At 42.7% G+C, this 18222-nt stretch overlaps 1 protein-coding gene across 1 annotated transcript in view; it reads left to right on the top strand.

The window, feature by feature from the left end:
* Positions 1–18222, top strand: part of LOC115142809 (copine-9-like) — a 104244-nt gene that overhangs the window by 69662 nt on the left and 16360 nt on the right. Inside the window, exon 11 of the mRNA XM_065001641.1 lies at positions 14971–15098. Within this exon, the coding sequence (XP_064857713.1) occupies positions 14971–15098 (128 nt within the window). The remainder of the gene's footprint in view (positions 1–14970; positions 15099–18222) is intronic.

The raw sequence follows: 18222 nt of genomic DNA, 5'->3' as shown, positions 1-18222 counted from the left end.
GAAAAAGGGGATGACTTCCTGAACAAATAAGTGTAAAAAAACAATAGGAGTCTTATTTTCAGCTAATTTTAGACCCAAAGCTGGAGGAATTCGCCACACAGAAGTCTCCTTGATGTGAAGGAAATGATGCGAAGGTCAGGTCTGTAATGAGACTATGTTGTAAGGTCTCAATGCCATGCATAAGCCTTTACAAAATAGATTTCCATAACAGTTCATGACAACGGCACCAGTAATGCTGTCCATATTTTTAACCGATGTATAGAAAGTTCAGGTCTAAACACCAGTGCTGGTCAATTTTGATAAACAAATTGATAAAGAGAAAGATATGGATGCCACACAGATTATTTTCTCTCTATATATTTTATTATTTTCAGTATCAGCTAATAGCCCCATGCCAAGACAGGGACACATCTGACTAAATCAATCACTGTCTGAATCATCTTCCTCTGTCTTATGATTCATAGATGTCTGAACTCAAAATTCCCTCTCAAATTATATCAAATTGTAGCATTATATCAGATTTGTGAAAGACATGCTTCGCAGTATCCAAAAAGTGCTATTGTTCTTCCTCCCCAAAGTGTCTGAAACCAGTGAGTACGTTGTGACACAAAGTGACACCATTGCTGTCGAGATTCATCACTGCTTTTTAACTTGGCTCATTTGCGAATGGGCCACCGCTAAATCAGCTCTTCCAATTAGAGCTCACCTCGGCGTGACGAAGCCCAAGCAAGTCTTGCAAAGAGATCTTTTAATTAGACCACATTGTCTGATCCTGCTGGAAGAGGAGGGCTGCCTCAACTCATAAGAAAATCCAATTATATTTATCACATGCTTCGTAAACAACAGGTGTAGACTAAAAGGCTCTGCATGGTAAATCTGACTTCTGCAGTTGCCGTACATCGTTTACTGAGATACGGCCTCTGCAGAAGTTGCCCTGACTTCTTGCGCTTCGTGGAGCAGAGCTGATGTCACGCAAATGAGTTTGTATTTATACTTGACCCCACCGCCACCACCTACCATCAAACGATCATGTCAATGCGGAGATGGACGAAGCCCTCCACATGGTTACAAAATTTGGGAGGCGCACACGTGATACCGAGCTCAATTTAACTTCTGCATGCCTCCGGAGGCACCACAATTGCGTCACTCCCTCTTACCACATTTTTGGATCAAGCATAATTTGGCTTTAACAGTGAAATGCATACTTACGGGTCCTTTTCCAACAATGCAGAGTTAAAGATAAAGATATACACTACATGGCCAAAAGTATGTGACCACCTGCTCGTCGAACATCTCATTCCAAAATCCTGAGAATTTGGTCCCCCCTTTGCTGCTATAACAGCCTCCACTCTTCTGGGAAGGTTTTCCACTAGATGTTGGAACATTGCTGCGGGGACTTGCTTCCATTCAGCCACGAGCATTAGTGAGGTCGGGCACTGATGTTTGGCGATTAGGCCTGGCTCGCAGTCGGCGTTACAATTCAACCCGGAAGTTGTTCAATGGAGTTTAGGTCAGGGCTCTGTGCAGGCCAGTCAAGTTCCACACCAATCTCGCTAAACCTTTTCTGTATGGACCTTGCTTTGATGCACGAGGGCATTGTGAGCTGAAACAGGAAAAGGCCTTCCCCAAACTGTTGCCACAAAGTTGGAAGCACAGAATCATCTAGATTGTCTAAGTATTCTGGACCGTTATGATTTCCCGTCACTGACACTAAGGGGCCAAACCATTGTTCCTCCTCCACCAACATTTACAGCTGGCACTATGCATTGGGGCAGGTAGCGTTCTCCTGGCATCGGCCATACCCAGATTCGTCCGTCAGACTGCCAGATAGTGAAGCATGACTCATCACTCCAGAGAACGTGTTTCCACTGCTCCAGAGTCCAATGATGGTGAGCTTTATACCACTCCAGTTGACGCTTGGCATTGTGCATAGTGATCTTAGGCTTATGTGTGGCTGCTCGGCCATGAAAACCCATTTCATGAAGCTCCGGACGAACAGTTATTGTGCTGACGTTGCTTCCAGCGGCAGTTTGGAACTCAGTAGTGACTGTTGAAACCGAGGACAGACGATTTTTATGCGCTACGCGCTTCAGTACTCACGGTGCCGTTCTATGAGCTTGTGTTGGCTACCACTTCGTGGCTGAACCGTTGTTGCTCCTTGACGTTTCCACTTCACAATAACAGCACTTTGACAGGAGCTGCTCTAGCAGGGCAGAAATTTGCCAAACTGACTTGTTGGAAAGGTGGCATCATATGGCGATGCCTTGTTGAAAGTCACTGAGCTCTTCAGTACGGGCCATTCTACTGCCAATGTTTTCTATGGAGATTGCATGGCTATCTGTATACAACTGTCAGTAATGGCTGTGTGGTTAAAAAAAAGTGTATGTGTGTGTTGGGCTGTCAGTGTAAGTATGTGTGAACTTGAGCATAGAGTCAGGGCAAGAGAGTTAATTAGGGCTAGCCCCCTTTAAAAAAATGTTTTTGCCTAAAATGACATACCCAAATCTAACTGCCTGTCGCTCAGCCCCTGAAGCAAGGATGTGCATATTCTTGGTACCATTTGAAAGGAAACACTGAAGTTTGTGGAAATGTGAAAGGAATGTAGGAGAATATAACAATAGATCTTGTAGAATAAAATACAAAGACAAAAAACAACCAGTTGTTTTCTACCACCATCTTTGAAATGCAACAGAAAGGTCCCTACATCTAGCCATCACTCTGGTTGTAACTGCGACGGTGTCCACAAGATGGCAGTGCATGTGCAAAGTTTCAGACGGATAACTTGAAGTATGAGAAAACTACATAACATTTAGTGTAAAGTCACCCAGGTACATTTGGGCAAATCGTGAAGGAGACATTTACATTCACATTACATTTTTCTGCAAGAATATCATCAAATCTGTATACTTGGACTTTGATTTAGCTTTTCCAGTATTAGTAGCCATATTATAAGTTCAACATTTGCAAAACACCCAGTTTTCATAACTTCATAACTCTCCATATTCTTAAAATGTTTGTCCAAAAGGAAAAGGCTTGACGTCGCACAAGGTTAGTAGCAACTTTCTGCGACAAATACTGGGTTTCCACATACTCCCGTAAAGCCCCGCTCATTGGCTATCTAGCTGGCTTTATTAGAACCCGATTGGTGATTATTTTACAAAGTTACAGTCAATCAAGTGAAGACCGCTCGCGCCATCGGTGTGCCATGAAGGCGTTGCTCTCTGACCAAATTTGGTGTCCTATAGGATATACTACACTCCTAATGATATAGTGAAGTCTGGTTACATTCTAGGATCTCTGAGGAATAAATACAAACGTGGTTTGACTGATTGAAACAACATTTAGGGTTAGATTTTCACAGATTCCTTTCTTTGCAAATTGAACGAGTGGAAATACAAAATCGATCGTGCATGACATATGAACCTTTTCAGGATATGAAAAAGAATGATCTCTAACTAAATTACACTTCATGTTATCTCTGGGACCCTTTGGATGATAAATCAGAGCAAGATTTCAGGATGTAAGTACACATTTCACCTTCAGAGGTCAATTTATCAAACCTATTGTGATGAAAAAGGTGTTTTGTTGTTAGGAGCGCTCCTTAAACAATAGCATGGCATTCTTTTTGCAGTAATAGCTACTGTAAATTAGACAGTGCATTTATATTAACAAGAATTTAAGCTTTCAGCCAATATAAGACACTTACATGTACCGACATTTGTTGTTTCTCTAAAATCTGCGTGATTTACAACTGTCCCGGGTGAGTACTGGGCCGTACCCACCACCCTCTATAGCGTCTTGCGGTTGGGTACCTTCCATTTGCCATATCAAGCGGTGATGCAGCCAGTCAAGATGTTCTCAATTGTGCAGCTGTAGTGCTTTTTGAGAATCTGAGAGCCCATGCCAAATCTTTTCAGTCTCCTGAAAGGGAAGAGGCGCTGTCATGTCCTCTTCACAACTGTGTCCGTGTGTGTGGACCATGTTAATTCCTTAGTGATGTGGACACCATGGAACTTGAAGCTCTAGACCCGCACCACTACAGCCCTATTGATGTGGTTGAAGGCGTGCTCTCCCCTCCATTTCCTGTAGTCCACAATCAGCTCCTTTGCCTTGCTGATGTTGAAGGAGAGGTTGTTGTCCTGGCACCACACTGACAGGTCTCTGACTTCCTCCCTATAGGTTGCCTCATCGTCGTCGGTGATCAGTCCTACCACCGTCGTGTCATCAGCAAACTTGATAATGGTGTTGGAGTCGTGCGCACCTGTGCTACCACGCAGTCGTGGGATAACATGGAGTACAGGAGGGGACTAAGCACTGACCTCTGCGGGGCCCCCGTGTTGATGGTCAGCGTGGAGGATGTGTTATTGCCTACCATCACCACCTGGGAGTGGCCTGTCAGGAAGTCCAGGATCCAGTTGCAGAGGGAGGTGTTCAGTCCCAGGGTACTGAGCTTGGTGATTAGCTTGGAGGGGACTATGGTGTTGAATGCTGAGCTGCAGTCAATGAACAGCATTCCTATATAGGTATTCATTTGATCCAGGTGGGTGAGGGCAGTGTGGATTGTATTAGAGATTGCATCATCTGTGGATCTGTTGGGGTAGTATGCGAATTGGAGTGGGTCCAGGGTGTCTGGGATGATGGTGCTGATGTGAGTTATGACCAGCTTTTCAAAGCATTTCATGGCTATAGATGTGAGTGCTACGGGGCAATAGTTATTTAGGCAGGCTACCTTGGCATTCTTGGGCACAGGGAGTATGGTCGTCTCCTTGAAACAAGTTGGTATTACAGACCGGGTCAGGGATAGGTTGAAAATGTCAGTGAAGATCCTTGCCAGCTAGTCAGCACATGCTCTGAGTATGCGTCTTGGTATTCCGTATGGCCCCTTTGTAATCTGTGATAGTTTGCCAGCCCTACCACATCCATCAGTTGTCAGAGCTGGATTTGATCTTAGTCCTGTATTTTTTTATCCTAGTCCACATACTTTTCCTTCCTCATGATGCCATATATTTCGTGAAGTGCACCAGTCCCTCCTGCAGCAAAGCACCCCCACAACATGATACTGCCATTGGGATGGTCTTCTTCGGTTTGCAAGCGTCCCCCTTATTCCTCCAAACATAACCATGGTCATTATGGCCAAACTGTTCTGTTTTTGTTTCATTCAGACCAGAGGACATTTCTCCAAAAAGTACGATCTTTGTCCCCATGTGCAGTTGCAAACCGTAGTCTGGCTTTTTTTATGGCAGATTTGGAGCAGTGGCTTTTTCTTCTTCTTTTTTTTTACCTTTATTTAACCAGGTAGGCAAGTTCTCAGAACAAGTTCTCATTTGCAACTGCGACCTGGCCAAGATAAAGCATAGCAATTTGACACATACAACAACACAGAGTTACACATGGAATAAACTAAACATATTCAATAATACAGTAGAAAAAATAAAAAAAAGTCTATATACAGTGAGTGCAAATGAAGTAAGACAAGGGAGTTAAGGCAATAAATAGGCCATGGTTGCGAAGTAATTACAAATAGCAATTTAACACTGGAATGGTAGATGTGCAGAAGATGAATGTGCAAGTTGAGATACTGGGGTGCAAAGGAGCAAGATATATAAATAAATACAGTATGGGGATGAGGAAGGTAGATAGATGGGCTGTTTACAGATGGGCTATGTACAGGTGCAGTGATCTGTGAGCTGCTCTGACAGTTGGCGCTTAAAGCTAGTGAGGGAGATATGAGTCTCCAGCTTCAGAGATTTTAAAATTTTGTTCCAGTCATTGGCAGCAGAGAACTGGAAGGAAAGACGACCAAATGAGGAATTGGCTTTAGGGGTGACCAGTGATATATACCTGCTGGAGCACGTGCTACGAGTAGGTGCTGCTATGGTGAACAGTGAGCTGAGATAAGGCGGGGCTTTACCTAGCAGAGACTTGTAGATAACCTGTAGCCAGTGGATTTGGCGACGAGTATGAAGCGAGGGCCAACCAACAAGAGCGTACAGGTTGCAATGGTGGGTAGTGTATAGGGCTTTGGTGACAAAACGGATGGCACTGTGATAGACTGCATCCAGTTTGTTGAGTAGACTGTTGGAGGCTATTTTATATATGACATCACCGAAGTCAAGGATCGGTAGGATCGTCAGTTTTACGAGGGTATGTTTGGCGGCATGAGTGAAGGATGCTTTGTTGCGATACAGGAAGCCGATTCTAGATTTAATTTTGGATTGGAGATGCTTAGTGTGAGTCTGGAAGGAGAGTTTACAGTCTAACCAGACACCTAGGTATTTGTAGTTGTCCACGTATTCTAAGTCCGAGCCGTCCAGAGTAGTGAGGCTGGACGGGCGAGCAGGTGCGGGCAGTGATCGGTTGAAGAGCATGCGTTTAGTTTTACTTGTATTTAAGAGCAATTGGAGGCCACAGAAGGAGAGTTGTATGGCATTGAAGCTCGTCTGGAGGTTAGTTAACACAGTCTCCAAAGAGGGGCCAGAAGTATACCGAATGGTGTTGTCTGCGTAGAGGTGTATCAGAGAATCACCAGCAACAAGAGCATCATCATTGATGTATACAGAAAAGAGAGTCGGCCTGGGGATTGAACCCTGTGGCACCCCCATAGAGACTGCCAGAGGTCTGGACAACAGGCCCTCCGATTTGACACACTGAACTCTGTCTGAGAAGTAGTTGGTAAACCAGACGAGGCAATCATTTGAGAAACCAAGGCTGTCGAGTCTGCCAATAAGAATGTGGTGATTGACAGAGTTGAAAACCTTGTCCAGGTCGATGAATATGGCTGCACAGTAATGTCTCTTATCGATTGCGGTTATGATGTCATTTAGAACCTTGAGCGTGGCAGAGGTGCACCCATGACCAGCTCTGAAACCAGATTGCATAGTGGAGAAGGTACGGTGGGATTCGAAATGGTCGGTGATCTGTTTGTTAACTTGGCTTTCGAAGACCTTAGAAAGACAGGGTAGGATAGATATAGGTATGTAGCAGTTTGAGTCTAGAGTGTCACCCCCTTTGAAGAGGGGGATGACCGCGGTAGCTTTCCGATCTTTGGGAATCTTAGACGATACGAAAGATAGTTTGAACCGGCTGGTAATAGGGGTTGCAACAATTTCAGCAGATAATTTAAAAAAGAGAGGTTCCAGATTGTCTCGCCCGGCTGATTTGTAGGGGTCCAGATTTTGCAGCTCTTTCAGAACATCAGCTATCTGGATTTGGGTGAAGGAGAAATGGTGGGGGCTTTGGCGGATTAGAGAAATGCTTATTGAAATTCTCAATTATAGTGGATTTATCGGTGGTGGCAATGTTTCCTAGCCGCAGAGCAGGGGGCAGCTGGGAGGAGGTGCTCTTATTCTCCAAGGACTTTACAGTGTCCCAGAACGTTTTTGAGTTAGTACTACAGGATGCAAATTTTTGTTTGAAAAAGCCAGCTTTTCTAACTGCCTGTGTATATTTGTTCCTAACTTCCCCGAAAAGTTGCATATCACGGGGGCTATTTGATGCTAATGGAGAACGCCACAGGATGATTTTGTGCTGTTTAAGGGCAGACAGGTCTGGAGTGAACCAAGGACTATATCTATTCCTAGTTCTACATTTTTTGAATGGGGCATGCTTATTTAAGTTGGTGAGGAAGGCACTTTTAAAGAATAGCCAGGCATCATCTACTGACGGGATGAGGTCGATGTCATTCCAGGATATCCCAGCCAGGTCGATTAGAAAGGCCTGCTCGCAGAAGTGATTTTAGGGAGCGCTTGACAGTGATGAGGGATGGACGTTTGGTCACAGACCCATTACGGATGCAGGCAATGAGGCAGTGATCGCTGAGATCTTGATTGAAAACAGCAGAGGTGTATTTGGAGGGCGAGTTAGTTATGATGACATCCAGGAGTGTGTGACAATTTGTGTGACATTGAGGGCATCAAGCTTGGATTGTAGGATGGCCGGGGTGTTAAGCATGTCCCAGTTTAGGTCACCCAGTAGCACGAGCTCAGAAGATAGATGGGGGGAAATCAATTCAAATATGGTATCGAGAGCACAGCTGGGGGCAGAGGGAGGTCTATAGCAAGCGGCAAAAGTGAGAGACTTGTTTCTGGAAGTAGAAGCTCATATTTTTTGGGTACAGACTTTGATAGTAATACAGAACTCTGCAGGCTATCTTTGCAGTAGATTGCAACACCGCACCCTTTGGCAGTTCTCTCTTGGCGGAAAATGTTATAGTTAGCAATGGAGATTTCTGGGTTTTTGGTGGTTTTCCAAAGCCAGGATTCAGACACGTCTAAGACATCCGGGTTGGCAGAGTGTGCTAAAGCAGTGAGTAAAACAAACTTAGGGAGTAGGCTTCTAATGTTAACATGCATGAAACCAAGGCTTTTACGGTTACCGAAGTCAATAAATGAGAGCACCTGGGGAGTGGGAGTGGAGCTAGGCACTGCAGGACCTGGAATAACCTCTACATCACCAGAGGAACAGAGGAGAAGTAGGATAAGGGTACGGCTATATGCTATACGAACTGGCCGTCTAGCACGTTCGGAAACAGAGAGTAAAAGTAGCAGGTTTTCTGGGCACGATAGCATAGATTCAAGGCATAGTGAACAGACAAAGGTAAACCTAGGCATTGAGTAATGATGAGAGAGATATAGTCTCTAGAGATGTTTAAACCAGGTGATGTCATCGCATATGTAGGAGGTGGAACAACATGGTTGGTTAAGGTATATTGAGCAGGGCTTTAGGCTCTACAGTGAAATAAGACAGTTATCACTAACCAGGACAGTAATGGACACAGCATATTGATATTAGAGAGAGGCATGCGTAGCCAAGTGAACATATGGGTCCAGTGAGTGGTTGGGCTGACTGGGGACATGGTGATTCAGACAGTTAGCAGGCCGATGCTAACAGTTAGTAGGCCGGGGCTAAACAAGCTAGCAGTTGCAGACCGGGTTAGCAAGCAAGCAGTTAGTAGGGGCTAGCAGTTAGCAGACCGGGGCAGGCAAGCTAGCAGTTAGCAGACCGGGGCAGGCAAGCTAGTCTAAGGGGACGTCGCAATGTCGCTTCTTCCTTGCTGAGCGGCCTTTCAGGTTATGTCGATATAGGACTCGTTTTACTGTGGATATTGATATTTTTGTACCTGTTTCCTCCTGCTTCTTCACAAGGCCCTTTGCTGTTGTTCTGGGATTGATTTGCACTTTTCACACCAAAGTACGTTCATCTCTAGGAGATAGAACATGTCTCCTTCCTGAGCGGTATGACAGCTGCGTGGTCCCATGGTGTTTATACTTGCATACTATTGTTTGTACAGATGAAAGTGGTACCTTCAGGCATTTGGAAATTCCAAGGATGAACCAATTGACTCAAAAGATGTCAATTAGTCTATCCGAAGCTTCTAAAGCCATGACATCATTTTCTGGAATTTTCCAAGCTGTTTAAAGGCACAGTCAAACTTCTGACCCACTGAAATTGTGATTACAGTGAATTATAAGTGAAATAATCTGTCTGTAAATAATTGTTGGAAAAATAACTTGTGTCATGCACAAAGTAGATGTCTTAATTAACCGACATGCCAAAACTATAGTTTGTTAACAAGAAATTTGTATAGTGGTTTAAAAACTAATTTTAATGTCTCCAACCTAATGGTAAACTTCCGACTTCAACTGCACCTTCTGTCACTGTGGGAACGACTACGTCGATGCACTTATTAATGAAGCCGGTGACTGATGTTGTAAACTCCTGAATGTTATAATATGAATCCTGGTTTATATTCCAGTTTGTGCTAGCGAAACAGTCCTGTATCTTAACAACCTGAAAACGTACCTCTCGGCTGAAAACCTTTCCTTTAACGTTGTCAAGTGTATTGGTTGTGGAATCTCATTCGCCTTTGATATGAATGTCATAAAGGTTATTTTGCTGTTCCTGTAGAATAACCCTTTTTGGTTCCAGGTAGAACACTTTTTTCACCCAACGATGATGTACCCTCAAACAAGACAAAGGTTCTACCTGGAATCGAAAGTTTATAATAAAAATAATAAAAATGAAGCCAATATATCAATCACAAATATGTCACAACATTGTGCCAGTGTTGTCTTCGTGACTAGTTATGCTTCAGTTTTTAGACAAACTGTCATGTCGAGGCGGCGGAGCGTCATGTTGCAGATGCATTGTGCATCTGCCAATACCGCAACGCAACCTAACTTTAGTGCCCGCAACTGTAAGATATTTTAGATGAGCGGTGAGTATCTCTCTTCTTATTTAATCAAAGTATCAAAGAAAAGTTTATTGTACTTTGCTACGGCTCTGTCTGTGGGAACTACAAACTGCTTCAACAAATGGATTGGTCATGCAGTCAGGTCTCTCATCTTTTGCAGACGAGTTCACTTCTTTTAAGGTGATTGCTTCCTCCTTTCAATTACATTTCTCTTCAGAGAGAAGGATAAAGGTCAGACTGCTGTTCACTTGTTTTTCGTAGGAACTTTAATAAAGAATATTGCCTGAAGAACACTCTCTTCTCCTGTCTGGACAGGGGTTGAAGCAGACTCATACTGTCTTTTATGTTGGCTGAATGCCATTCACTTGTAGTGACATGTCTTTTCAACTCTTTAGCAGTGATGCTCTTTATTGTCTGATACAGGCTTTAGCTCCAACCCAGAAAGCACACAGACTTACAAAGACTATAGTCAGTTAATAACAAATTCTTATTTTCAATGACGGCCTAGGAACAGTGGGTTAACTGCCTTGTTCAGGGGCAGAACCTTGTCAGCTCGGGGATTTGATCTTGCAACCTTTCACTTACTAGTCCAACACTCTAACCACTAGGCTACCTGCCACCCTATGTTGTGACTACTGGAAATTCACGATGTTCTTACATAGCTGAGACATAACATAGGGATATTTTACTAACAGGGCCTCTGTCTGTAATTCATCAGAAGAAATGCATTGTAAAACTCTCCTTTGCAGACATCGGGGATACATAGTCTCTACCTGCTGATTCCCCAATATTGTAAATTTTTCCTATACGGATGCCCTCTGTTTATAATACAATAAACCAATGTCAATTACTGGAGAGGCTATACGGACACGCCTAGTGCTAAAAATTGGTGATGTATGTTGCTGAGAGTCGAGTGGAGATCTGATTAGCCCTTTCCAGCCAGCTAGTTTACGCTTGCTAGCTGGTAACAACAGCAGCATCGCACTAGTTAAAACTTGTAAAATACATTTCTATAAATTGTGGTTACCATCTGGATGTCACCATGACATGCAAATTAGCTAACGTAATGACAAGCAGTGTATTGAGATTCTTGCTCCTGGAGACAGCCCACTGCGCACAAACTGGTTGAATAAAAGTTGTTTCAACGTGGAAAATACTAGTGTTGGACGGTATACCAAAACACCCTTCAAATTGAAGGCACCCTTCAAATCTGGGAGAACTGGAGCAGTTTGCACAAGAGGATTGGGCCAATCTGCCAGTACAGAGGTGCAGGAAGCTCAAGAGCATGATTGCAGTTATTTTGACCAAAGGCTGTGCTACCAAATATTAAGTCTAGGGTGTCAATAATTTTGTCAATGCCATTTCTGTTTACTTTTGGATATATTAAGTTCTGAATTTAAAAAAGGTTCTGTAATTCTAACAGTGAAATAATGATTTTTGGAGACCAAATACTTGGTACCAATTTGGTGCCAGTATACATTTCTTCTTAGTATTCTGTATTTTCTTCCGTATTTTACACTTTCACTATCACTAGTTTCACCAAAGGTCCTTAACTTCTGTTCATAAAAGGAACAGAACAATTAATCATCGGGTGGAGCTTCACATACCGTCCTTCGCTCTTGCTCAGTTCATAAATGAGTAGAGCAATTCATTAGATGCGGATTCATCAAAGTCGTTCACCCCAGCTCATATATAATGACCCAAAATCTTTCAGACACGTTCACTATCCCTGCTTATATGAAATGATATGAAATAAATGCATGTTCAAAATAGCATGCATAGGTCATCGCAGGTATGTGGAGATCTTCACAATTGCTGTAATAATCTGTGCAGACTATTCAACAACATTGATCACTTACACCATGTATTTATATTGTAATGTCAACTGCAATCCAGGTCATTTCATTCTGCTATTAAATGAAGTACAGTACAGTGATAGCACATTAATATTTTGTAGAAATAAGCAAAATATCTGACATTGTATTCCCATTTCAACTTTGCGGTGCTTTTAAATGGTTGAAAGCTCAGGGATAGACATTTGGGTGACAACTAAACCAAAAATCAGACATTGTTTTTCTATTGGCATTTGGTTGTGCTTTTAGATGGTTGAAAGCATAGTGATAACGCATTGGATATCTAACTAACTTTTCACTGTCTTTTTGAGTGAGTGAATATACAGTAGGTTGTAGTCTCATTGATCAACGTGTCGTGTCTTTACCCTGGATTAAATTATATATGACATGCTATTTTATCAAATCAATTCTCTGTAATTAATATTACCTGATTAAGCTAATCATGTAAATGTAATTAACTAGGTAGTCGGGGTACCAAGGAAGAATGTTTATAGAGCTGTTGTCTTCCGAATAAACTCTTAAAGATCTGGTCATCTTTTATTTCAATAGCAGTCAATTATTAATAATCTTATTCAGTCTCATCTGAACGTCGTACAATTCTTGGTTATCTTCATGAACCCTGGCTAACAAGTTGAATCAGCAATACAAAATTTGGTTTAATTATTTATTTACTAAATACCTAAATAATCACACAGAATTACATGTACACAGGATGGATCAGACATGGATTACTAATTATGTCATAAAAGAAAACATCCCTAGCGGACGAAACCAATATGACTAATGGTTACACAAGGAAAGAGGGTTGGCTTCTGAATGAAAGAACGGGAAGACTGAGGAACAAAAGGATTGGGTCTCTATCGGACCTTGAGAAGCAATGCTATCATAACTACAGATTCTTATGCATTCTAAGTAACCGCCCATTCAAAAAAGGAAAATGCAAGAAATATATTTACTCTGAGCTGCGCTTCGATAGATTGCTCGAAGATGGAAGGCTGGTTTGCCCAGCAGAGATCGCCCTTGTCCTTTGAAGAATGTTTCTGTGGTAGAATGGATACGCTGTATTGGCTGTCCTTTCCTAGGCCATGTACGTTTACAGCTTCTGCTAATAACTCGACATCTAGGATGTATCACTTCTTTAGTGAATAAGAGTTCAAAGTTTATACCAAGTTGACATACTAAGCTTGTGCTATATTCTGGCTGGTGTAGTCGAAATTCATCCTTCCAGAGTGGCGATCGTCACCTCCAGGTTGAAATTAGCCAATTTAAACTCATGGACAACGGATACTTTCAACTGGTTGGATTACCGAAAAATTGTTCCGTTCCCAACCTTTTGATGTTACCATCCTCCCGCTATGTTAACAAAGGGCTTTCCAAGAGTCCATTCTGTAGAGTGGAGAGAGAAAATGGGGAAAGGTATTTATGGGGGTCATAAACCTCACCAACAGGGCAACGTTATGACAAACATAGCTACCAATTATTACACAATTATCCACATTGAAATGATGTGGTGTGCCCAGAGGGAGGAGGTATCCCGGAGCGAAGAGGCTAGTAGTGCTTGCCAACATGAGTTGCTTCTCACTAGGCAGCAGTTGCGTCCCACCTGGCAGCTGTATCACATGCCGCCGGTGGTAGCTAACTTGGATAATTTGTTCCATCCCACTTGATTTGATTTTGAGAAGGGTAGCAGCCTACACGAGAAATAACTTGTAATATTGGTATAAACCATCTGGATGTCATCATGATACAGTCTACTGCTCAATGGAGAGAGTTTAACGTTGTTATTTGGTATTTTATTAGGATCCCCATTTAGCTGTTGCAAAAGCAGCAGCTACTCTTCCTGGGGTCCACAACACGAAACATGACATAATACAGAACATCAATAGACAAGAACAGCTCAAGGACAGAACTACATACCGGCTTTGTGATTTGCTAGATTTATTGTAGTGACTATGGCATTAACGTCTACATTTTTGTAAATACAAATTGGCCTACTTTGATCAAAATTGAATGATTCTGAACAAGCTCATTAAATCTTAACTGACATGCAAGTTACCCAGACAGCTTTAGCCACAGATGTAGGATCTTAATTTGATCACTCTTTTATTGCTGAGAATTTTCCTGCCAAGCAGGAAATGCAAACTTGTAGTCTATTTGAGTTTTAAAAAGGCTTCTAAATATTGTAATTTCCACTTAAAAATTTCAGACATGATTTTCTGTAACGTAAAATGTATCAACCCCTACAAAAATGTATGCCAAGAATGTGCAAAGCTGTCATCAAGGCAAAGGGTGGCTACTTTGAAGAATCTCAAATATAAAATATATTTTGATTAGTTTAACACTGTTTGGGTTACAACATGATTCCATATGTTTTATTTTATAGTTTTGATGTCTTCACTATCATTCTACAATGTCGAAAATAGTAAAAATGAAGAAAGCCCTTCAAACTTTTGACTGGTACTGTACGAGTGCTATATAGGAAGTGGCTTTAATGAGCCAATGGGTGTTCTTACCGGAAGAGTTTTGACACTGACTGTACAGACAAGAGACAGATAATGTTTCACGAACCTCCACCATTAAAACAGTGTCTGTGTATGTCACAATTAAAGATTGTGTGACCACTGCGCTCAGAACTGGTCTGCCTACCAAAATGTAACAGAATTAATCAATTGTGTTGCTGGTCCTCAATAAATGTACTTTTGGGAACAAAAGATTCAAACAGATTGTTTGATGGATTATTTTTGTTCTCATGTCTTGATTGATTTACCCTGACAATGTGAAAATAAAATACTTGGAAGAAAAATGGACGTTGACTTCACAAACACTTTATTATTTTTCTTTTTTTCTCTCCGATGCATTAGTATTCGATGCATCTGAGCTTTCTCTCTCCCTCTCTCCGTCTCTCTTGTACATGGTTTCCCACAGAACTCCAACAGTGAGAACCCAAACTGTGTGGGTATCGAGGGAGTGTTGGAGGCCTACTTCCAGAGTCTCCGAACTGTTCAGCTCTACGGGCCCACCAACTTTGCTCCTGTCATCAACCAGGTGGCACGGTGAGAGAATGACAGCACACACACACACACACACACACACACACACACACACACACACACACACACACACAGTGCATTATTAATAAAGTATTCAGACGCCTTGATTTTTCCCACATTTTGTTACATTAGTCTTATTAGAAAATGTATTAAATTGTTTTTTCCCCTCATCAATCTACACTCAATACCCCATAATGACAAAGCAAAAACTGTTTTATTATATTTTAGCAAATGTATAAAAAAAACTACAAATATGACATTTAAGACCCTTTAATTAGTAATTTGTTGAAGCACCTTTGTTATTGATTATAACCTCGAATCTTCTTGGGTATGACGCTACAAGCTTGGCACACCTGTATTTGGGGAGTTTCTCCCATTCTCCTCTACAGATCCTCTCAAGCTTTGTCAGGTTGGATGGGGAGTGTTGCTGCACAGCTATTTTCAGGTCTCTCCTGAGATGTTCGATCGGGTTCAAGTCCGGGCTCTGGCTGGGCCACTTAAGGACATTCAGAGACTTATCCCCCTAGCCACTCCTGCATTGTCTTGGCAGTGTGCTTAGGGTCATTGTCCAGTTGGAAGGTGAACCTTCACCCCAGGCTGAGGTTCTAAGCACTCTGGAGCAGGTTTTTGTCAAGGATCTCTCTGTACTTTGCTTTGTTCATCTTTCCCTCGATCCTGACTAGTCTCCCAGTCCCCACAGCACCACCGTGCCACCACCATGCTTCACCATGGGGATGGTGCCAGGTTCTCTCCAGACGTGACGCTTGGCATTCAAGCCAAAGAGTTCAATCTTGGTTTCATCAGACCAGAGAATCTTGTTTCTCATTGTCTGAGAGTCCAAGCGGGCTGTCATGTGCCTTTTACTGAGGAGTGGCTTCCGTCTGGCCATACTACCATAAAGGCCTGATTGGTGGAGTGCTGCAGAGATGGGTGTCCTTCTGGAAGGTTCTCCCCTCTCCACAGATGAACTCTGGAGCTCTTTCAGAGTGACCATTGGGTTCTTGGTCACCTCCCTGACCAAGGCCCTTCTCCCCCGATTGCTCAGTTTGGCCAGGCCGGACAGCTCTAGGAAGAGTCTTGGTGGTTCCAAACTTCTTCCATTTAAGAATGATGGAGGCCACTGTGTTCTTGGGGACCTTCAATGCTGCAGAAATGTTTTGGTACCGTTCCCCAGTTCTGTGCCTCGACACAATCGTGTCTCGGAGCTCTACGGACAGTTCGTTCAACCTCATGGCTTGGTTTTTGCTCTGACATGCACTGTCAACTGTGGGACCTTAAAAAGACAGGTGTGTGCCTTTCCAAATCATGTCCAATCAATTGAAATTACCACAGGTGGACTCCAATCAAGTTGTAGAAATATCTCAAGGATCACTGACAACAATGAGACAGCCTATAGGGAGGAGGTCAGAGACCTGGCAGTGTGGTGCCAGGAAAACAACCTCTCCCCCAACGTGATCAAGATAAAAGATAATTGTGGAATACAGGAAAAGGAGGGCCGAGCACGCCCCATTCTCATCGATGGGGCTGTAGTGGAGCAGGTAGAGAGTGGACACCAAGTTCCTTGGTCTCCACATCACCAACAAACTATCATGCTCCAAACACACCAAGATAGTCGTGAAGAGGGCACGACAACGCCTATTCCCTCTCAGGAGACTAAAAAGATTTGTCATGGGTCCTCAGATCCTCAAAAGGTTCTACAGCTGCACCATCGAGAGCGTTGCATCACCGCCTGGTTTGGCAACGACTCGGCCTCCGACCGCAAGGCACTACAGAGAGTAGTGCGTGCAGCCCAGTACATTCACTGAGGCCAAGCTTCCTGACATCCATTTTTGTACGCTGCAAGCTACTCTCTGTTTATTATCCATGCATAGTCACTTTACCTCTACCTACATGTACATATTTCCTCAATTACCTCGACTAACTGGTGCCCCCTCACATTCACTCTGTACCGGTACCCCTTGTATATTGCTTCTCTACTGTTATTTTGCTCCTTAATTATTAGTTGTTGTTTTTTCTTCTTTTTTTTCTTTTATTTATTCATATTTTACTTCAGTTTATTTTTGTAAATACTTTCTTAACTGCAGTGTTGAAGTTCTTGACATAAATCGGTACGCCTGGTACCTACTACCATACCCTGTTCAAAGGCTCTTACATGTAAATATTTTGTCTTGCCCATTCACCCTCTGAATGCCACACATACACAATCCATGTCTCAGTTGTCAGTTCCCTTCATCTACGCTGATTGAAGTGGATTTAACAAGTGTCATCAATAATGGATCATAGCTTTCACCTGGATTCACCTGGTCAGTCTATGTCATGGAAAGAGCAGATGTTCTTAATGTTTGTGTATACTCAGTGTTTTGACTTGCTTGAAACGATACGAGAGTCACATATACTGTATGCAAATACATACTGTATGCAAACACACAAACTCTCTTACCCTCCACCCCCCACCACACACACACACACACACACACACACACACACACACACACACACACACACACACACACACACACACACACACACACACACACACACACACACTCCTCTCCTCTCCTCTGCAGTATTCCACCCTTAGGCTGCCCTAGCCCTCATGAGTTACTCTGACATGTTCTCCCCTGAGCTGTCTCTGTCTCTGTCTCTATCGCACTCCTTCTCACTCTGACAGACTGACGGCCTAGCTTAGCTGCTCTCCCCTGCCTCCGTGTGCTCTATTTCTATTTGTTTTCCATCTCTAAAGGTTCCACATAACTGCAAAACTCTTAATAATTGGCTTAGATGGGGCCTTGCGACCATTAAAACTTGTCAGGAGTTGTGTTGCTGAATGTTGTATAGGACACTGTAGTACTAGAGAAGGCCATGTAGTTCATATAAACATAATTAATTATATGGTGTAATAGTTGTAGTATTAGAAAGGAATAGTAGATGTGCCATTGTGTGAGTGTTTTACTGGTATTCCGGTGTTATAAAGGTGTCCCTGGATACTTTCCATAGAAATAAGCAGAGCATAGAATATGAATTATAGAAGATCTTGTGATCTTGGTATTTCCCAGGAAGGAGGAAAGACTCTCCCTAAATGGTCTGCTTAAGGTCTTGTAGTGGAAAAACGAGAGAAGGTGAAACT

Source organism: Oncorhynchus nerka, linkage group LG15, assembly GCF_034236695.1.
Source record: "Oncorhynchus nerka isolate Pitt River linkage group LG15, Oner_Uvic_2.0, whole genome shotgun sequence".
NCBI lineage: Eukaryota > Metazoa > Chordata > Actinopteri > Salmoniformes > Salmonidae > Oncorhynchus > Oncorhynchus nerka.
Note: the sequence above shows the minus strand (reverse complement) of the source record. Positions and strands in the feature narration are given on the sequence as shown.